This window comes from Odocoileus virginianus, chromosome 32 (assembly GCF_023699985.2).
Source record: "Odocoileus virginianus isolate 20LAN1187 ecotype Illinois chromosome 32, Ovbor_1.2, whole genome shotgun sequence".
Classification (NCBI taxonomy): domain Eukaryota; kingdom Metazoa; phylum Chordata; class Mammalia; order Artiodactyla; family Cervidae; genus Odocoileus; species Odocoileus virginianus.
In genome coordinates, this window is record NC_069705.1 from 27,513,607 (window position 1) to 27,536,737 (window position 23,131).

The window sequence follows — 23,131 nt, forward strand, 5'->3', positions numbered from 1 at the left end:
TGTTGACGCTCTTACTGTGTGAAGTGCTGGTTCTGTTCCCCCTTGTACTGAACACATGATGGGTAATAAAAAGACCAGTCCAGCACCATTGGTTCCAGTTGGCAACTTTAAAATGATCAGCATATCCTGGAGGAGCTTCACATTTAAAGCTCTCCTCTTTTGCCCAAAGGAGGTCATTCCCTAACCAAGAGCCAACGGTAAAAAAAAATAGATAAATAAAAAAAGCCCAAGGATTACACTGCAAGCCCTTCAAGTCCTATTCAAACATCCTTTAGGACACTAGTAGCCAAGATAAAAGATTTTCACTGCAAACCACTTTTTTTTTTGTTTTTAAATATAAAACAACCCCCACAGTATCTGTGTTGCACTCTAAAGTCAAAGTTGAAGTTGTGGGGGTTTGTTTTTTTTAAATCATTTCAGGGAATCCAGCTGGATATTACAAAATCTGGGGAATTTATTTGTGGAGTAAGCCCTTAACCCTTCAGTTTCCTACTGTGTGGTTTATGAATAACTCAGACCTTGTGGTTTTCTTTCCGGCAGTCCCCTCCCTCTTTAGTTCTTTCTACCTCTCAGTGTGTTTGTGAGCATAGAAGGAAAAACTCAACCTCTTTTAGGAACTTTGCTTTTCTATTTTTCTAATTCATTTACGCAGTATTTTGTGAATGGTCAAATTCTGTGTCAATGTCAAGTCAGTTCAGTGGAATGGAATATAACTACTTGATATCAGTTGTGGTGGGTGGTCACTGACAAGTTTGGAATTTATGTTCCATAAGAACTGATATTCATTCCAGGACTGCTTCTGACCACCAGGAATTTACCTGTTACTGCCTTTGGGTTACTATTGCAGAACCCAGTATCCACTATGTGTGCTAAGTCACTTCAGTCGTGTCCAACTCTTTGCAACCCCATGGACTGTAGCCCGCCAGGCTCCTCTGTCCTTGGGATTCTCCAGGCAAGAATACTGGAGTGGGTTTTGAAGCCCTCCTCCAGGGGATCTTCCCGACCCAGGGATCGAACCTGTGTCTCCTATGTCTCCTGCATCGGCAGACATGTTCTTCACCCGGGAAGCCCACTGAACCCCCAGCAGATCAGACCCCCTGCCTTTCACGAAGGCCACATGAGCATCTTGTGGCAGAAGCCACGCCCAGACAATTGCACCCCACAGGTCTCCCCTGCATGGCCAGTCTGGAGCCCTGTGGCAACACCCAGGGAACCAAGGTAAGAAGCCTGTATGGGAAGCTGCGCTGCTAATCTTCCAGGTTCAGATAACCCATCTCTTCCTTGCAAAAGTGCATATTTCACTGGTTTCTTCCATTCCACTTGGCAGAACAAAAATCCAAGCTCACTGGCTCTTCACCCCAAGTGAGGCAGGCAGTAGTGGGTATGAATGACCGTGGAGGCTGAGAGAAGAATTTATTATCCCTGGGATAGCCTGAGTTCTGGAGGCAGTGCTAAGGTTAGAATGATCCCAGGCAATGTGCTACAACCTGGAGTCAGTTGTCCTCCCTTCTGTTTCACTATCAGAATAAAACACGTTAATCACACCGTTTGGCCATTTTTATTTCAGAACACACAATTGTAGAGATACTCGGTTGTTTTTCTCTCCTATTATGGTATTATTACTGAATGCTGAAAGCACTATGCATTGTTCCTTTTATGACAAGGACAAGAGGTGGGGTTTTGGCCGATGAGAAACCCCAAGGTTCAGCACCTGAATTGAATGCAGGTTGTTAATCGAATACTCCAAGGGGGAGCTCTTCCCCATGTCTATGAAGCTTCTCAAGCTGGCTACTTCCTCAAAGGCTGGTCATGGCTGTCCTGGGTTTTCTCTAAAATCCAGTCCACGTACTCAGCAACTTTGGTGTAGACTCCTGGTTGTTCCCTGCGGGCACAGCCTTCACCCCAACTAGTGATGCCCACCAAATGCCATGTTTCTTCGTGTTGACAAACCAAGGGACCGCCTGAATCACCCTGTGTCACAGTGGGTGGTAAAAAACAAAATGAGAGAAGGTTATGATGGATGTGCCTTTAAAATTCTGTAGTCATACCACACACACCATGCAAACCATTTCTTGTAGCTCTTCAGATATTTCATGGGTCTCACAAGCTGTCGGACGTGGTAAAAGTGACCTAATTCAAAAGGATATAGTTGGCGTTTTCTGTTCATTCCAACACATCATCACATCCTAAGGTGAGATAAACTTAACGTGCCTGTATTTTAGCACAGTGATTGTCTGCACAATTGTCTTCCCTTAAAGATGGCATACGCCTGCTGTGAGACAGATAATATATAAAAATTATAGGTGTATATTCAATTTTTTAAAAGATTTTCTATGAAATTATCAGATTATTTGGTTCCAAGTCATTTAGAAAGCTATAGAGAACTACTTTTGGAAAAACATATTTTGAAATGATTTTTCTCAAGTGGCCTATTGTGTGTTTTTCATACCCCAATGCATTACCTTGCAAGCATCTTTTCCTCCTTCTTTATAGCCAGCACAGATCATCTGTTTGGTTATTTTATAATCTCTGTAGCTTTTCTGGCATTCTTCATTTGATACCAAAGGAATATTTGCCTTTTGTAGGGTATTTTGGATTTTACCTGTGAGGTAACACCAGAGGAGGCAATAAAATAAATACAGAAGTAAGACCACAGTCTTAAATGAGAATGGTGACGTTTCCATGAAGGTCATTTCTTCATATAAATATTTTTGTATGTCTGTGTCTGTAATAGGGGCATCCTAGGTGGTGTTAGTGGTGAAGAACCTGACTGCCAATGTAGCAGACGTAAGAGATGCAGGTTCGATCCCTGGGTCGGGAAGATCCCCCGGAGGAGGACATGGCAACCCACTCCAGTATTCTTGCCTGGAGAATCCCATGGACGAGGAGCCTGGCGGGCTACAGTCCATAGTGTTGCAAAGAGTCAGACTCTACTGAAGTGACTTTGCACACATGCATCTGCAATAGATGATGAATGCTAACCAAATTTATAATAGTGATCATTTCACAACATATATAAGTCAAAACATTATTCTGTACATCATAGACTTATGCAGTCATGTATGTCAATTATATCTCAATAAAATTGGAAAAAGTATACATATGTGTGCTCAGTCAGTCAGTCAGTCCTATTCTTTGTGACCCTATAGACCATAGCCTGCCAGGCTCCTCTGTCCATGGAATTCTCCAGGCAAGAATTTTGGAGTGGGTTTCTATGTCCTCCTCCAGGGGATCTTCCTGACCCAGGGATCCAACTCTAGTCTCTATGTCTTCTGCCTTGGCAGGCAGGTTCTTTGCCCCTAACGCCACCTGGGAAGCCCCTCAACATATATAGTAGGTCCTTATTGGTTATCTACATATACACACTACTATACATAAAATAGATAACCAATAAGGACCTACTGTATAGTATGGGCAATGCTGCTCAATACTCTGCAATGAATGACCTGTATGGGCAAAGAATCTAAGAGTGGATATATGTATAACTGATTCACTTTGCTATACAACAGCAACTTACACAACATTGTAAAGCAACTATGCTGCAATGTTTAAAAGTTTAAAAAAATCTATAGTTCTCAATTTGTCAGGAATGAACTACACAATTTATAATAAAGTTGATTTACATTAATTGTTAAGAAATAAAGGCTTCCCTGGTGGCTCAGATGGTAAAAAGTCCACCTGCAGTGCAGGAGACCCAGGTTTGATCCCTGGGTCAGGAAGATCCCCTGGAGGAGAACATGGCAATCAACTCCAGTACTCTTGCCTGGAGAATCCCATGGACAGAGAGGAGCCTGGTGGGCTACAGTCCAAGGGGTCTCAAAGAGTCTGACATGACTAAGCTATTAACACTGTCATTTTCAAAGTATTCTGGTAAATTGCAGTTTCATTGGTTTTCTTTGTAATCCTATGTGTTTTATTTATGGGTGTAAAAGCATCATTAGAGAAGAGGTTCACAGGCTTTACCAGGTTGTAGGAAGGATATGTTTTTAAAAAAAGATTTAAAAGCCTTCCAGAAAGAGATGACATGTCTGCCTGTACTCCTGGTTATTAATGCAAGGGATAACAGTGGCCTTGGGAGATGGGAACTCTATTAATTCTGAGGACAAGATGGGCTTGGGGAAGTTGTTAGTCCTGTATGGGACCAATCCTTTAGGAGAAGTCAAACAAATGATCTTAAGATGCTTAAGAGATTACCCTATGAATTTTTCCAGGACCAAGCAAAACTCTGTCTTCTCAAGAATTACTGAATACGTATCTGGGAATGAATAGTTAGGAAAAAAATCATGAATCTGGATATAATTTTAGAGGCCAATTAAACAGATCCACTCTGTATGTTTTAACATATAAAATGTCATTTGGTACCTTTTTCCTCTGTGAAGCCCCATCCAGTTATCCAACAGTCAGTGTAAACAGGTTTTGTATCATCTTTGGAAGGTAGGCATATTGCTTTTTGCAAATCTGAAAGGGAATTTTTACATTAGAGTTTGGCTAGATTTAGTAATGGACATTGACTTTAAATATACATACTGTCCCTGCCCCTATATTTTCTTTCTCTAGAGTAGCATCAAGTAGAATACACCTTTTACTTTCTACTCAGTTCCCAAGGTCAATGACTCGAGAAAATGTCTCACCATCACAGTCATTTTTGGTGTTAAATTTTCTGGATTAAAATTTAAAACTCCGAACCCGAATTTACTGTCAAGAGCCTTTACAAGTTCTTGTGTATGATTCCCTTAATTGTAATAGCAGAGGGGTCTACACTGCTTTAACCATGATTTTTAGGCATTTTAGCTTATTAACTGATTTTTAATAATAATCCCATGGGGGTAACAGGAGGCAAGGACATCCTGCCTGAGGTCACAGTTTCTTTAGCAGACCCAGTGGGCATCCAGCAACTGTGAAGAATTTGTACCTCCAAATGCAGCCCGTCCAACCACAAAGCTACTGTCTCCCAGAACTGCTTTGTCCAACAGTCTTTTCCCTACTCAGGTTTCACCTGGAAATTAATATTTGAATGTGCTTGCCCTCATATACTCCTAATATGATATGCCTATGCCCAAGGCAATGCTAATTCTGCTATCTTGTCAAAGAAGTCATGCTCCCCTCCGTGTATGTTATTATCTCAATAGTATAATATGCAGCTATATTCCTTCCTAAAAGAACTAAGTAACACATTTTGGCCCTTAAGTAGAAGACAGTTTATGTCAAGTCTCAAATTATTTTTCCTGGCAATACTCATCTTTCCTGCAACTTCACTAACCAGAAAATAAAGCCAGTCTCCTTAGATTCTCACCCCTCCTTGAAACTGATGTGAAAATTTAAACCAATACAATTCAGCTATACACGTCACCTTAAATATGCTACGTACCAGTAAAATTCAAAGGAGCCTCAAGTTTTATTATGGCAATGTCATGACTGCCTTCTGAGACTTTATAATTTGGGTGGACAATGATCTCTTTGATTTGTGAGAAAGATGTCTCTGTCGTTATCTCTGACAGATTTAAAATGCCACCATAAATGCGCCAAATATTTGACAAGAGAAGCCTAGGAGGGAAAAATAAGAACTGATTTGAAACCAGAAAGACTGGCCTTTGATATTACTCTTTTCTCCTTTCACTTTACCTTTCAAAAAAGAACTGGGAAGAAAATACTACATATAATGTATGTTTATATACCTAATTTCTCCTCCTTGCAATTTAGCACCAACAGCAGCAGTGCTGAACTCTGAAGATTTAGTTTAAAGTGTTAGAAATTGCATAATTGTGTCGTGTTTTCTGTAAGTGAATATACAAGAATGTTGCTGTCTCTTTCTGAGAGAAACTGTATTCGGGAGATGTCTCGCAGTTTATCATAGAAAATCATGCTTCATTCACGAAGTTGAAAGCAATCACTTCCATCAAATTCAGAACTGGCAAGAAAGAATGACTGTATACAAGTCTCTATGTAACCAGATAGGATAACGGATTCCCAGAGAAAGAGATCCAGGCATGGTTTTCTTGATATAAAAGAAACCATTTTTAGCCTAAGCTATTCTGTGATCTAAGCCGGGCCACAACAGTAGTCCTTGAATGTACTCAGTCCCTTCAATTGTGTCAGACTTTTTGCAACCTCATGAACTATAGCCCGCCAGTCCATAGGGTTTTCCTGGCAAGAATACTGGAATGGATTGCCATGACCTCCTCCAGGGGATTCTCCCCATCCAGGGATCAAACCTACATCTTTTGCATTGCAGGCAGATTCTTTATAGCTAAACCACAGGAAAGCCCTGTCCTTGAATAGGTCTCAGTAATTAATGATCTTAAAGGGAATAAAAGATTGCAGAGACAAAGGACTATTACAGGCAAGGGAAGTAACAATAGCAAAGATTATGGATCAGCTGCAAAGACTCCTAGTTGCCTTTCAATGGCAAAGATTAGCCAGAAGCACTCAACCACCAGATCAACTGGAACCTAAGGCATGATGGTGTTGACCTCTTCTGACCCTCATGACTTCAATCAACTAAGGCCTGGACTCAGCCCAAGGCCCTTCAAGAATATGCATGTACCCTTAGCTTAAAACTTCTCCAGTTGTGCTGTTTGGGAACACAACTGCTTTGGGAAAGATCCCCAGTCTTCTCCTTACTCGCTGCAATGATAAATCCTTCCTTCTCCCAATCTTTGGCTTCATTGTGTCTTTTGACTTGACATCCAACCAAGAGGAAAACCCAGTTTTTATGTAACACCTCTAATAGTGCAAATGAGAGGAACCTCAGCACTATTTAAATTATATCTATATTTTGGGAAGTGTGAAAATTTAAATTAACTCTTTAAACGTGGATATATGCAAAATAAGTCTAAAATTACTTAAAGTTATAGGATAAATAAGTTCTGGTGATATAGCATGGTGACTACAGTTGACAATGGCATGCATGCATGCTCAGTCATGTCCAACTCTGTGACCCCATGGACTGTAGCCCACCAGACTCCTCTGTCCTTGGAATTTTCCAGCCACAAATACTGGAGCAGGTTGCTATTTCCTCCTCCAGGGAGTCTTCCCAACCCAGGGATTGAACCTTCCCTGGAGGCAGGAGGATTCTTTACCCCTGAGTCACCTGGGAAAGTTGCTGAGAGAGAATGTCTTCAAAGTTTTTACCACCAAAAGCTATTGTAACTTTGTGGAGTGATAGATATTAATAAACTGACACGCTGATGGAGAAATTGATTATAGAGTCTTCAAAACGAAGAGGCAAGATACGACTCCAGATAAGATGCAGCCAAACCTTACCCGTCGAAACAATGGGCAGCAGTTAAGACCCACTGGCGTCCAATGATTGATCCGCCACACAGGTGGCTCTGAGCTCTCAGCTTCACTTGCAGGCTGACCTGCCAGGGCCACTCCCCCCAAGAAGCATCTGTTCCTCCAACAATGCGTGTCCTTTTTGCTGTACAGACTAAAAAGAGAGCATTGAAGTTAAATAGTTGGGATCAGGGGGTGAATAACAGTCCCCTTCATTAAGGAAAACAAGACACATAGTTCCATTATAGATTAAAAAAGCTATCCGAACAACTCAGACGTCCCTCTACAGTTGTATGAAAAAAGTGAGATTTACTCACCACGGCTGTCCCCACGTTTACACAACCTCAGAGAATAACCAGAGCTTGCTCGTGTCCCGTAAGTAATGTTAGATGGGGAGCCATCCAAAGACAAGCGTAAGGAGCATTTACACCTAGACAAGACGATCAGCATGAGATTAAACCTCAGAGCATGAAAGCCCAGGAAACGATCTGCCAACTGTCTTTGAAAAATAAGCATTCACTAACTTTTCTCCTCTACAGTCTTCTAAAGAATAAGTAAAAAACTGACAGCGAATCATCTTTGTACAAGTCTCTTGGCAATCATCCACTCCTTTAACGAAGGTCACATGCAGCTCTTCTCCTTCAAAAGCAACTTGCGGGTAAATTTTGGAGTGGCAGGGCTCTGTGCCTATGACAAACATAAAAAAATAGAAAGTAATGATAAACCACATGTACACAAGTTTCTGGAACATTGAATCTTGTTAGAAGATCATAAAATGTATCACATTTGGGGTAATATTTTTTTTAATCAAATCACATTACCAGGCAGAGTTTGTTTGCAGGTTAGAAGGCTGTATCCAGAGATGGCATTTTCCTGAGGAGTAGGGGAACTCGGGCTCCCACTTTGGGAAGTCTTAAGGAAACAAACATTTCTATTGTCAAAAACAAGCAAGAGAAAGAAAACTCCATTAAAGGCAAATACACGAACACCTCATATAAAAAAAACACCCCTCTGCAAATTTTATTCTTCTGAGAAATTCCCTCCAAAGAACATCAGACTACAGGACTCTAATGAATCACAGAGATTAAATGTAAATGAAGCCACATCTCCCTCTGAAGAAAACTTACAGGTCCAGATAGCCCAAAAAGAGGAGAAAGGTAAAGTTCTACCTTCTAATTAAAAACAAACAAAAGAAGAAGAAGAAAGAACAGATTCTGGGGATTTATAGTGCTGATGCTATTATAACTTGATACCCTTCTCTTAGCTCCGTCTTGTGTGTAAAGAAAAGGACAGGTTATCTGAGGGTCAAGAGATGGAACCGGAACCTTGATCAGACTAAACAGGGCTCTAGTTTCTGAAACACTGGGGTCAGAACAAAGGAGCTTAAAGGATATGCTCCCAGTGAGTGGTTTACTTCAAGCTAATACAAAAGATTAAGGTTTGCAGGAAAGTTATCCATGGCTATTGTTGCATTGATTGGATGGTCTGTTTAAGTAAGAGAAGATGGGTAGGAAAGTCCACTAATCTCTTAACTAATCTGCACCTGGTAGAAGAGCACCTATTTAAACTGAGTTCAAGTGATTTTTGTTTTTAATTTTTTTAAAAAATTTATTTTATTTTGGAGTATAGCCAATTAGCAATGTTGTGATAGGTTCAAGTGGACAGCGAAAGGACTCAGCCGTACATATACATGTATGCTTCTTCCCTGAACTCCCTTCCCATCCAGGCTGCTATATAGGGTTGAGCAGAGTTCCCTGTGCTATACAGTGGGTCCTTGTTGGTTATCCATTTTAAACATAGCACCGTGTACATGTCCACCCCAAACTCTCAAACTATCCCTCTCCCCGACCACCTTCCCCTCTGGTAACCATAAGTTCATTCTATGAGTTCAAGTGTTCTGAGGGAAATAAACAAAACTTAGGAAAAACTCAAAGTATAAAATTAAAATGATGTCAAGACAGTAGCAAATGTGACACATGCCTACTGACCTCTGTGAGTCATTCTTCCATGCATTTGTATAGAATGTGAAGAAAAGGCAGCCGGGGTGATAGGTACAGATGGTTCGACACACAAAAGCATCTGGTGCGATAATTCTGGCAACATCCACATCTGAAAATGCACGATGTTGGAAAATGTCCATGCGGCAGCCTGTGAACCCACAGGGGAAGATGTACATGTCACAAGGTTACATATGCTTGTACTTCGCATTCATAACTAAGGAAACTATGACTGTTATTTGTTCATAGAACTACACATCCGTAGTGAAAAAAATGTCGTTGAAACATCTCCAAGCTTGTTGTTTGCCATTTGGGAGAAGAAAAAATTGGTCTCAATCTGATAAAAGACAGATTCCCACGTCAGAGAAATAAAATGTCTTAAACTGTGCTTTATCTTACTCAGTACAAAATACCTATGCTACTCAGCTTGTGTTTATATTTTCTTTATATTTCCCTGACCCTGAAATTTAGGCCTTAGGAACATGAGGTTTTGTTATATTTTCCTGAATATTCTGAAAAAATTTTAATAAAGAGATCAACAAAAACCTGAATTTCTAACAAAAATGCCATGTACCCATTGAAATTAGATCAAGAGGAAATCCACTTTCATTTTCTGTAACATAATTATATCTCAATTATACTTTTACTTATGTTCTTATTATTTACTCAATTTACTCAATTTGATAACACATAAAGTATTTTATTTCCTGGGTCAGGAAAATCCAATGGAGAAGGGATAAGCTACCCACTCCAGTATTCTTGGACTTCCCTTGTGACTCAGCTGGTAAAGAATCTGCCTGCAATGCAGGAGACCTGTGTTCGAACCCTGGGTTGGGAAGATCCCCTGGAGAAGGGAAAAGCTACTCACTCCAGTATTCTGGCCTAGAGAATTCTATGGACTGTATAGTCCATGGGGTCACAAAGAGTCAGACACAACTGAGAGACTGTCACTTTCACTTTAAAAGTCTACTAGGGTCTCTCAGGTGGTTAAGTGGTAAAGAATCTGCCTGCAATGCAGGAGCCACAGGTTAGATCCTTGAGTCAGGAAGACACCCTGGAGGAGGAAATGGCAACCCACTCCAGTAGTCTTGCCTGGGAAGTCACATGGATAGAGGAGTCTGGCAGGCTACAGTCCATGGGGTCACAGAGTTGGACATTTGGAAGGAAAGTTACTACAAACCTAGACAGCCTATTAAAAAGCAAAGACATCAGTTTGCCAGCAAAGGTCTGTATAGTCAAAGCTATGGTTTTTCCATTAGTCATGTACGGATGTGAGAGGTGGGCCACAAAGAAGGCTGAGTGCTGAAAAATTGATGCTTTGAACTGTGGTGCTGGAGCAGACTCTTGGGAGTCCCTTTGACTGCAAGGAGATCAAAGCAGTCAATCCTAAAGGCAATCAACCCCGAATATTCATTGGAAGGACTGATGCTGAAACTGAAACTCTAATACTTTGGCCACTTGATACAAAGAGCTGACTCGTTGGAAAAGGCCCTGATGCTAGGAAAGTTTGAAGGCAAAAGGAGAAGAGGGTGGCAGAGGATGAGATAGTTGTATAGCATCATCGACTCAATGGACATGAATTTGAGGAAACTCCAGGAGCTAGTAAAAGACAAGGAAACCTGGTGTGCTGCAGTCCATGGGATTGCAAAGAACTGGACATGATTTATCCACTGAACAACAAAAACAAATTCTATTAAAATTATGTAAGCTTAAAGAATAAAGGTAGCAATTATGAGAAATACAAAAAGAATCCAAATGTAAATGAACATAGTTGGATCAAGAGAGTGTGCCTGCCACACATAATATCTTCAGATGGGAAGTTTAGGAAATTAGACCTCAACTAATTTAATCTTTTAAAAAAAAAATCAGACTTTAAGCTGGAAGAGAATTTATGGGATTCCATGTCTACCTACAACTGCATCCTCTCAAGTAGTTCAGCCTTTATTTCAGATGTTTATAATGACAAGGAGCTGACTACCTCATGACTACCTCACTTCTGGACCACTCTAGGAGTCAGAATTTTTTTCTTATTTTCATCATAGTAGTATCTATTTTATGAAACCACGCAGATTAGTCTAATCCTTTTCCCAGTGACCATTCTTCAAAAACAAACATTTAAAACAGTCATCCTGACTTTTTCAGGTTAAATGTCTAATCTGTTTCTTTAATGGTATCTTATTTTCCTATGTTTCTAGATATCTCAGGATCTTGGTTACTCTCTTTTGACGTGTCTGTTGCTCCAAACAAAATATGGAACACCTTGCTGAATACAAAGTCCAGTCACAGTCTGACCCGTCCAGATGACAAAAGAACAGGGACTAACTATGTTCCAAAGACCATGTTGTTTTTTAAGCTAGTTTCGTTTTCTTTTGTTTTGTTTGTCAAAGGCACTACAAGATGTCAGTAGGAATGACAGAGTAAAGACCTTCCAAAACCCTTTCCTCCATTAAAAAAAAAAAAGAAAGAAACAAGAGCACTGGCCAGACTGTCAAAATTAATGTCATTTCAGAACTCTAGAAATGAACCAAAGGCTTATAACAACCCAGGGAGTTTTTAATCCAAGAACAACAGCCAAATCTCAGCAAGAACCCTGAGTTCTGTGAGGTTTTAACTTTCCCTCTCATCCCCTCTCCACAGCTCCATGGAAGCCTTGAAAATACCCACAATCACGGGGAAAACCAGCAGCCTAACGGCCTCAGGAGGGGCCAGAACAGAGCTGGAGCTACGCTCAAGCCCTGTCCCCAGATAACTGCCGTTATTTGACTGGAGGTTCTCAGGAAAACCCCACTCCCAAGGACTGAGTTTCTTTGACCTGATTCAGAACTTTCTCAGTGTTAACAGCCTTTTCCTTGAAAATGTTTGTCAAAAAAAAAAAAAGACTGTGACTATTATACAACATCTTAGCTGTGTAAGTCAGGAGTAATAACAGGGGCATACCACAAGCCAGTGAGAATTTTAGGAGGAAAACCAAGGAGAGTTTGAAAATCTCTGAGATACCCCTGGAATCTGGAAAGCCGTATGCTTGTACGGAGCTGATTGTGTGCATGACAGAGGCTCTGCACACGTCCGTAAGAGATCTGGGAAAGCCCCGAGCCCTCACCGGGGACTGACTTTGACCTCTATGAGCTCTGTGGCAGCAGAAAGTGGAGGCCAGGGCCGGGCAGTGAAATGCATGCCCTCAGTCTCACCAAAAGTCCCTTGTCCAAGGCTGGCAAACTCACTACTTCTTCTAGGCTCCCAAGGAGACTTCTGGCCTGTCTTTAGGAAACTGTGGAGGAAGCTCAGCAGAGACATCCGTGGTCATGTCACAACAGAGACTAAACACTGTACATAATTAGCTCAGGGAAGTCCCCAAACAGCAACACAAAATAGTAACAGCAACAGCAATAAACTCTGAGGAAGGAGGGAATTTGATGTCCAGAGTTTGTCACATGCTTGTATTTAAAAAGTCTAATTTTTTTTTTTAACAAGAAAATCATGAGACATGTCAAGAAACAAGGAAATATGGCCCATCCACAGAAGTAAACGTCAATATAAACCATCACTGAGGGAGCACGAACATTGGATTTACTATACCAAGACTTTCACATCAGCTATTTTAAATATGTTCAAAGAACTAAAGGAAAGCATATCCAAAGAACTGGAGAGGGAACTTCCCTGTTGGTCCAATGGTTAAGATTTCACCTTCCAATGCAGAGGATGTGGGTTTGATTCCTGGTAGGCAAGCTAAGATCCCACATGCCTCATGGCCAGGAAAAAAAAAAAAAAGCCCCAAAACATAAAACAATATTGTAACAAATTCAATAAAGACTCTGAAAATGGTCCACACACCAAAAAAAAAAAATCTTAAAGAAAGGACTGAAGTGAAATATGAAAACAATGTCTCACCGGACAATATCAATAGACAGAAATTAAATTACAGAAAAGAACCAAATGTGAATATTAAAAAAATAAATAATACTTAATTTGAAGCAATAAATCTAGAGCACCCCATGAAGGAGGTGTGTTGGGAGAGGCTGGGAACCAATGGGAAATGAGAGGCATTGCTGCCAACTCCCCAGTCTTCTAAGGCAGGAGCCTAGCCCAGCTCCCCATTCAGGGCTTGGCACAGAGTCAGCACTTGATACTGTATAGAGGTGGCTATTGATAACTTGGTTTCAATAACGTGTTATCATTGACATGCTGATGTGCTAAATAAGAGAGAATATCTTAGCAAATTTTCTGGCTCTTTCAATTAAAATTACCCCTATATCTGAAACTACAGGGTTTCATTGATTTATTATGCTAGAGTCCTTTCACTCGATAATAGACACCACCAAGAAATGACCATATAGTTTTCTCTACAATGTCACTTTACTAGTTTCCTATGGCTGCTTAAAAAATTATCCCAAACTTACTGGCTTAAACAACACAAATTTATTATCTCCCGGTTCTGGAGATCAGAAGTCGAGAAGTCTGAAATGGGTCTCTGTCCTTGTTGTTTAGTCCTTGCATGATGGGAATAATGTGTAGTGCTTAGTCAGCAGTGTCTAACTCTTTGCAACCCCACGGACTGTAGCTCGCCTGGCTCCTCTGTTCATGGGATTTTTCCAAACAAGGATAGTGGAGTGGGTTGCCATTTCCTTCTCTAGAAATGGGTCTTACTGTCTGGGCTTTGGTCCTTTGGGAATCTCTGTAGAACAGTTGTCCTTACCTTTTCCAGATTGTAGAGGCCACTTGCATTCCTTGACTTAGGGGCCTTTCCTCCATCTTCAAAGCCAAAAGTATAACCTCTTCTAATCTCTCTCTCTGACACTCTGATCATTCTGCTCCCTTTCTTTTATCAGGACCCTTGTGACTACATTGGGTCTATCCATATAAGCCAGAATAATCTCAAAGTTTTTAACATAATCACATATTTTTCAAACCTTTTTTGTCCTGTAAGGTAACATATTTACAGATTCCAGAGATTAGGATGTGGATGTCTTTGGGAGGCTCTTTTTTTCTACCTACTACAATCACACAGTGAAATGTGTGTGTGTGTGTGTGTGTGCGCGCGCGCACGTGCATGTGTGTGTGCTCAGTCATGTCCAACTCGCTGTGACCCCACAGAATGTAGCTCGCAAGGCTCCTCTGTCCATGGGATTCTCCAGGCGAGAATACTGGAGTGAGTTGCCATCTCCTTCTCCAGGGGATCTTCCCAACTCAGAGACTGAGCCTGCGTCTCCTGCATCTCCTGCAATGCAGGCAGATTCTTTACCATCTGAACTACAAGGGAAACCCTTAATTCTCTGTGGTGCAAATCAAATGAAGGACTGCATAAATATCTGCCCTCATTAACTTTCTGGTTGGTTACCTTCCTCATGGTACAGTGTTTCACTGACTGATGTGAACATTATTCAAATGTGAGTTATTCTACAAAGCCAAGGTATTTAGCATAACAGCTAGCATTCCCCTGCTAGTTGTTTCGTCACTAAGTTGTCTCTGACTCTTTGCAACCCCATGGACTGTAATCAGCCAGGCTCCTCTGTCCATGGGGTTCTCCAGGCAAAAATACAGGAGTGAGTTGCATTCCCTTCTCCAGGGCATCGTCACTACCCAGGGATCGAGCCCGGGCCTCGTGCATCTCCTGTATTCCAGGCAGATTCTTTACCACCAAGCCACTGGGGAAGAAGCCCACACCGTGAAGTAGGAGCCATACAATTACCAATTTTCGAGTTTCCACACGCCTTCAGCGAGAATCCAGACTCCACGTCAGTCAGCACCTTTATACGCGTAGGTGTCCCCTGTGGGCTGTGTTTTAATAGGCAGTTGTTCCTGAAAGTGAAAAACAGAGGTGACTTTGCTTCCTGAACCTCAAGGTGCCTGCAGAAGTCCAATCCTTGTTGAAAATGATCCATGGTCAGTGGAAAATAAACAAAGCAATCGGAACAGTGACCTCAGTGATGAATGAGTTAGGGATTGTGTTATTCATCAAATAGACATCTCCCCCTCTATAGAGGGAAGGTTAGGGTGAGGGTGCAGTAGGAGCTGTTCTACGGGACATTATTCTACTGAACCCTGACCCTACAGGGTCAAATACCCTACAGGGTATTTGTGGACCAAATGGAAATTTTTCTCTTCAGGAAAAATGATGCCAAAGTTGAATAAAATAATAAGAAGACTGTTGTTCAGTTTCTAAGGACTGTCTGACTCTGCAACCCCATGAACTGCACACACCAGGCTTCTCTGTCCATCACTATCTCTCTGAGTTTGCTCAGACTCATGTCCATTGAGTCAGTGATACCATCCAACCATCTTACCTCTGTTTCCCCCTTCTCCTCTTGCCCTCAGTTTTCCCAGCATCAGGGGCTTTTCCACTGAGTCAGCTCTTTAAATCAGATGGCCAAAATATTGGAACTTCAGCTTCAGCATCAGTCCTTCCAATGAATATTCAAGGTTGATTTCCTTTAGGACTTAATGGTTTGACCTTGCAGTCCAAGTGACTCTCAGGAGTCTTCTCCAACACTACAGTTCAAAAGCATCAATTCTTTGGTGCTCAGCCTTCTTTATGGTCCAACTCTCACATCTGTACATGACTACTACAAAAACCATAGGTTTGACTATATGGACCTTTGTCAGCAAAGTGATGTCTCTGCTTTTTAAAACACTGTCTAGGTTTGACATAGCTATTCTTCCAAGGAGCAAGCATGTTTTAATTTCATGGCTGTAGTCACTGTCCACATTGATTTTGGAGCCCAAGAAAATGAATTCTGACACTGTTTACACATTCCTCCCTTCTATTTGCCATGAAGTGATAGGACCAGATACCATGATCTGTTTTTTGAATGTTGAGTTTTAACCCAGCTTTTTCACTGTTCTCTTTCACCTTCATCAAGAGGCTCTTTAGTTCCTCTTCATGCCATTAAAGTGGTATCATCTGCATATCTGAAGCTGTTGATATTTCTGCTGGAAATCTTGATTCCAGCTTGTGATTCATCTAGCCTGGCATTTTGCATGATGTACTGTGCATATAAGTTAAATAAGCAGGGTGACAGTATACAGCCTTGATGTACTCTTTTCCCAATTTTGAACCAGTCCATTGTTCCATGTCCAGTTCTAACTGTTGCCTCTTGACCTGCAAAACAGGTTTCTCATGGGCAGGTAAGGTGGTCTGGTATTCCCATCTCTTTAAGAATATTCTTATTCTCTTTAAGACTAAGAAGACTGATTAGACCTAACAACTTTCTCTGATTTTCAGTTGGGGGAAAAAATGGTTATGAAGAAAAAAAAGGTTATGTTTCTGAAAACACCATCAGAAAGAACAGACACTGAATTTTACTCACCGGTACTCTGCATTGAAGAAGGTTTTTGTGGCATATGTGAAAAACTGGCAGTGAATGTTGTTGGTGCACCTTTCTTGGCATTCTTCAGCACTTTTCACCTTAGATACATTGAAATTGACTCCTCTCATATCAATTCCTTTATAAATGCTTTGGTGGCAAGCTGCCCAAATAAAACACATAGAGCAAATTAAATTAGCTTCCCTTCTGGAAGTGAATCATCCATTTGGGCTGGGTAGCTTTTTTTTTTTTTTTTTTAATTTTATAGTGGACTTAGCTGATTTAAAATCTTGTGCTGGTTTCAGGCACAGCCAGTTGATTCAGTTATACATACACGTATATCCATTCTCTTTCAGATTCCTTTCCCATATATGTTGTTATAGAATATTGAGTGGAGTTCCCTGTGGTATACAGTAGGTCCTTGTTGGTTATCTATTTAAATATAGCAGTGTGTACATGTCCGTCCCAAACTCCCAATCTACCCCTCCCCCCATCCTTCTCCATTAGTAACGGTTAAGTTTGTTCTCTGTGGGTCTGTTTCTGTTTGAGAATCAAAGGCAGACTATTGTTCAGCTGTGTATTTACTTTTTGTACATCTTACACCAAAGTGCTAGCCTCATAAACAATGGAGGCTCCTCAAGCATGAGATGACTGATGAAGATAAGAGGGTGTGTCCAGAATACAACCCCATCTCTGTTATCTTTCTAAGTTTTCCGTTCCAAAAGTGCATGGTGCTATGGAGTTTGAGCAGAAGCTGTTTTAAGGTAGACCCACTATCCATTCAAACTGAGCTCAGAAATCCACACCTTACCACTAATTTGATGACCACATCGCTTTAAGGAATGTCCCGAAATTGCACCTGTCCGTGACACTCTCGGCAGGGTTCCTGTAACACTGTCCTTCAAGAAGCAACCAAACCTATTTTTTAAAAGTAGCTTAATAAGAAGTAGACATTGAGGAAATGTCTAGCATTTCTATGCAGTCATAAATACAGCCAGAAATAAGGAAAATAATACAGCATGCCTGACTTCTGCTGGGAAAAACATTCTTAGAGGCAATTCCTTAATGCCTAACAACCTTTGTAATATCTAACTTTAGCATTGTTTTCCTTTATATTCACATTTCAAAGTACAGAAAGTCAATCAAATGAAAGAGGGAATGATTCTTCCCGAGTTCCCAAACTTTGTGGGAATTATGTTCCCACCTGGTGATTATTGTTATAAATATTTTCATTTACTTAAGAAATTAAATCAGTCATGAGAGTTGCATCTTTGTTTGGTATTTATCCTGATTACTAACTCCTTACAGTCCACACCTACTAAAAAACTTCATTCTGTCTTTAATGTCAACTTTAATGTAATTTTCTTATTTAAAAGGATTCTAGAACCTAATCCAACTTTTTAAGTGAAAAGTTGCTGCGTCTAACATACAGTCTAGGTTCGCTATACAAGTTTCCCTGTAAAAGGCTTTCCTGGCGGCTCAGATGGTAAGGAATCCGCTTGCAATGCAGGAGACCTGGGTTTGGTCCCTAGGTCGGGAAGATCACCTGGAGAATGGAATGGCTACCCACTCCAGTATTTTTGTCTGGGATAATTCCATGGACAGAGGAGTCTGGTAGGCTACAGTCCATAGGGTCGCAAAGAGTCAGACACAACCACAGGACTAGCATTTTCACTTTCACTTCCCTTGTAGAATCAGGGAATGACAGTCTAATTCCTAGTTTTTAATTCAAATAGAGTAAAGATGAAGGAAAAGAATTATGGATATGGTAATGGGAACAAGGAAGAAACATTCATTCTGGATATTTGATCAAAATTAAAGAAAATTATAATAAAACTATGGTTGTACTTGAGCAACTTTATGACTGAATAGGACTTTTCATTACCAACTACTTTTCAAATAGTCGTACTTTTCCAAATTACCAGTTAATAATAAATATTCATGTCCACACATGCGTGCACACACACACACACACACACATGTATGCATGTACGTGCAGGCATACACATACCATGTACACTATAGGTGCCCAAACTGTCTCATTATAGGCATCATTCAGACCTACCTTCTCCCAAGGTTACAAGATCTGGATTTTAATTATTTTCTCAACAAAATGCTTGCCTTCTATAGTTAAGAACTATGCTATCCACAAGTGTGATCATGCATCAGACAGTAAATAGCTTTCTTGTTCAGGTGAAATATTCATCTGTTATTAGACCCTTTCTTGAGATAATCTCGTAATGCAATCATTTTCAAGTGTTTTCCTTGAGGTCTTGGATAGGAAAAGACTACCTTCTATGGCTCTAAGTGAATGAGGTCATTGTTTAAAATGCAGATTTCCAGGCCCAAGAGACTTAGGTTTGCTAGGTCTGGGCTTGAGCCTAAGAATCTGCTTAGATAAGAACTACACAGGGTGATTCTGATGAAGCTGGCCATTTAGAAACAAAACCTCGCAATGTGGTGCACACAACTGATTCCATTTTGAAAAATGACTGGCTTCTCCAATAAAGAAATATCAACTTTTACCTTTTGTCTGCATCACTGGTTGAATTTTCAGGAAGAAAGCTAAATAGCAAGCACCTCGGATGGAAGGTGCACATCATCTGACAGTACTGGGCATCTGGGGTGTACATGGCAGATACATCCCCACCTCTGAAGAAGGTGTTGCTATATAGTTGAGTCAAGCATCCTGTGACAGAAATCATTGAAAAAAAGGCACATTAATTTGGAAGAAATAATAATTTTAAAATAAATATATCTGCGTTCTAAACCTTCTTACTTTGTCCCTGGAATACCCAAAGATCTTATGATGTGACTAAATGCAGAAGCAGGATGAAATATACCTGCTGGACAGTGTGTGGGATCTTAGTTCCCTGACCAGGGATCGAACCCATGTCCCTGCAGTGGAAGCACAGAGTCCTAACCACTGGACAGCCAGGGAACTCCTGAAATAGTGATATATTAGGGTGTGATGTGTGATGTTAAAATTATTTTATGGGTACTTATGCATAAAAATACTTGGTTGATTTTCATTTATCGTGCTGAACCATAATAATTTGTACATAAATTATTTTCCCTCAAATGCGATCTTAGCTTGGTTTCTCCCTACCTTCTAACATGGGAACAACTTTTCTGGAAGATAATTTGATGATATATATCATAAAACCTTCAAAAATATACACACCTTTACTATATCTGGTGTTTTAATTTCCAAAAAAATTTTTCTACAGAAATAAGCATGTATATAAGAATGTCCATACAAAAATACCATGGATAGAGAAGAATATTAAGCTCCAAAAACATGATAAATATTTATCTGCATGAAAGATCACTATAAATGGGAAGCATAAGTTACAAAAAAAAGTATCTAATAACATCTTTGTTGAGTGTGTAAAGACACATGCAGAAAAATATCTGAAAAAGTTATTTTGAACAAAGGCTATCTCTGTATTATAAGACTACAGATGACAGGTATTTTCTCATTTTCTGCTAATTTGCAGCTCTAATTTCCCTAGCATGATCATAATATTTTTCAAAAATAATAAAATTGAAGTGACCATGGTTCACAGCATCTCGGGCTTCTACTTCTCAGCATTCAATGTATTTGTATGTAGTAATGATTATGGCTCAGAAGAGCAATTTGGAATGAGGGGACAGATGGAGGGGAGTTTGGTTTAGGGGAAAAAAACTTCTTCCTTAAGAATTTATATTTTTTGCCAAATGTAATCCTTACCCTAGACACCTGGAAGTGTTTGTCTTAGCCATAAACATTGTCGTGATGTGGTCTTAAATCAACAAAGACTCAGAAACCACACATAATGGTGGCATCCTGAAAACTCCATTCTACAATGATTAATGAAAAACAGTGTCTAAAATCATTCCTATTCTGTGAAATTTTAACGGATAGAAAGAGAAATAAGATCAAAGCCTGATGGTGAAACTCAAAACTATTCAAATGGATGACTTCCCAAATTAAATATAAACTAGGTACTTTCTTTTCTGAAATGATTCCCCAGAAGTCTAAAACAATAAACATATGCACTGAGTACATATTATCATACTTGGGTTGGACCCAGATGCTATAAAATACCTAGCACTCTTCTGATTCAGATAAAGTTGATTTTTTAATGTTGATAATAAAAATAGAGGGCTGATTATTTTAAGATCTGCTTTGTAGAGAGTCTTTTCCAAACAGAAGTTTCTGTCGACACCTGCCAAGACATTCTCGTTTCTGGGCCCCTCCTTCTGGTGTGTCTAGGATGATATATCTGCCAAGTGGTAGTTGGTGCTGAACCTCTGAGGGTCAGATGTCTTGCTTAACTACTCTCCCCCTCACCCTTAACTTTGCTCTTAGAGATAATCCACTCACCACAGGAAACTGTAGCAAATAAGCAAATGAAGTAAGCTGCTTGCTTGAGTGCAATCATCCTAAAAGAGAAAGCAACAGGCACATAACTCTACTGTTTATAGATCATATTTAACACGAATCTTAATTTAAGGTAGTACAGATTTTCTTGTAAATGTCTGGATAGCAAATCTAAGCACACAATTATCAGTATAGAAAGCAATGGTTTTCTGAACATTTTATGCCCAAGGACTTGGCATGAGATACAAATTGAGACCTCTAGATTACTGTTGTGTTTATTGTCCATTTGGCACCTATGTTCTTAGCAATTATGGGAAGGGAATTGGTAGAGAGAAATCAAACATTTGTGAAACCTCTTGATTTGAGCAGAAGGAAAATTAATGTAAACCATGGCAATGGTATCTGTCCAAAATCCCTAAGGAAAGAGATTCAAAATATTCAAGCCTGTTTTAAAATTTTTAATCAATGTTCTCTTTGATTGAAAAATATCTTTTACCTATATGTTTCCATATATAAGAGCATCAGTTACTTCTACATTCTCTAAATACACAGGAAATTAGAATGTCAACTAATAGTTGCTTTATAAGGTAAAAACAATGCTTAATAAAAAAAAAACTATTTGGAAACAGTCAGAATAATAGAAATTCTCTACCTGAAAGCACATTTGCTTCCGTGGTTCTGGAGCTGAGGGTGTTTCTTGCCATTGAAAAATGGTTGGTCTTCAGGCTTTCCCGATAGGGCTCTGCACGCAGTATTTGCTTGGCTCTGATATTGACTTTGGTTTTCTGCCAAGAGTTTCAACTTTTTGTCCTGTCAACATATTCTATGAACATCCCATTTCTGTGTTCAACTATTTAATACGTTTACTATTTCATAATAGCACCACAAAATTCATGTACACAGTTCCATTTTTAAAAATGTCCCCAACATTCCTAGCTATTTGGGGCTCATAATATATCTAACTAGACATTTCCAATATAATGACCTGGATACATATGAATAAGGGGGTGGAAAGGGATTCATCTTCCTGGAAGTCATGATGAGCCTTTTAGCAAATGATATCCATGCCTTCCTTTGTCCTAATGAAGGATTCCTGTAACAGTGAGGTTTGTAGGATGGAATGGACCAATGTGTAGGACTTCCTCCCATCCATCTCAGGAAATAGAACATAGCAGGGTTTGGCAGTTTGTTCACAGACCAAATCTGGTCCAGTGCCTGTTTTTATAAATGAAGCTTTATTGGAACACAGTCATGCTCATTCACTCCTGTATTATCCATGGTCGCTTTTACCCTATAGAGTTAAATAGTTGTGATAGAGACAGTATGGCCTGCAAAGCTGAAAAGATTTACTATCTGCCCCCTTAAGATAAAGTTAGCACTCCTAGCATAGAGTGTAGTCTTCTCTATCAGGACACCTAGACCTGAAAGAAACATACTGGTTTTCACAGGAGCCTATTCTTGTTCAGGGAATTTTATTTTTATTTTTAAGAAAAAAATCTCCCTATATACTGAAATATATCTCCTTGCCACTTCTATCCATCATTCTAGATTGACCTATTATATCTATATGAAATGATTTACTCTCTTTCTTATACTTTTAAAAATATGTAAAGACTACAATCCCTTGCCCACTAAATCTCCTTTGTTTTCTAACTATTCTTCAAAGATGCAGTACATCTTTCTGGCTAGTAAATTGGATTTTTAGGGAGTTCTTGAATAAATATTTAATGCATATTACTGCATTGCAGAACTGTGTTTATTGAGAATGTAGGAAAATATTGCCAGTAAAACATTTTTTCTGGCTGTAATGAAGTAGCATATTTCAAATATTCATACTGCATATTTAAATATCCATTTAAATTTGGGATATACCAGCATCCAGTATATACTGGTATATACCAGTATATCCAGTATATACCAATTGGGATATACCAACTGACATACCAGCAAACAACAAAAGGGAATCCTCTGACTTGTACAGTATTAACAAATCTAAATTGGTGATTTCATTGGCTACCAGCCTCATCAGGAAAAAAAAGGTGACTGGAAAAAAGCTGCCCTCTCTCCAGATCACAGCAGAAACCCTCCGAGGTTGTTTCCCTAAATGGTGCGATTACCGGTTTAAATCTATTTAAATATACTCCTGTGTTTCTTCTGAATTTTTCTTATAGTGGAACGTATGTTCTCGTAAT

At 39.8% G+C, this 23,131-nt stretch overlaps 1 protein-coding gene across 2 annotated transcripts; it reads right to left on the reverse strand.

The window, feature by feature from the left end:
* Positions 1 to 1,539: 1,539 nt before the first annotated feature.
* On the reverse strand, positions 1,540 to 21,674 carry KLKB1 (kallikrein B1). Of its 2 annotated transcripts, XM_020889939.2 has the most exons (15): positions 21,592 to 21,674; positions 20,943 to 21,001; positions 19,100 to 19,262; positions 17,385 to 17,491; positions 16,577 to 16,736; positions 14,959 to 15,068; positions 9,264 to 9,423; positions 8,097 to 8,206; positions 7,800 to 7,962; positions 7,593 to 7,705; positions 7,264 to 7,429; positions 5,369 to 5,544; positions 4,363 to 4,458; positions 2,463 to 2,602; positions 1,540 to 1,971 (listed from the first exon to the last, which is right to left on the reverse strand). In XM_020889939.2, the coding sequence occupies exons 2-15, from the start codon at positions 20,998 to 21,000 to the stop codon at positions 1,789 to 1,791; spliced, it is 1,905 nt and encodes a 634-aa protein (XP_020745598.2). In that variant the 5' UTR covers position 21,001; positions 21,592 to 21,674; the 3' UTR covers positions 1,540 to 1,788. The 2 variants fall into 2 exon arrangements, with proteins under 2 accessions (XP_020745598.2, XP_020745599.2); XM_020889940.2 differs by lacking the exons at positions 17,385 to 17,491; positions 20,943 to 21,001; positions 21,592 to 21,674 and having other exon boundaries at positions 19,100 to 19,212.
* Positions 21,675 to 23,131: the final 1,457 nt, after the last annotated feature.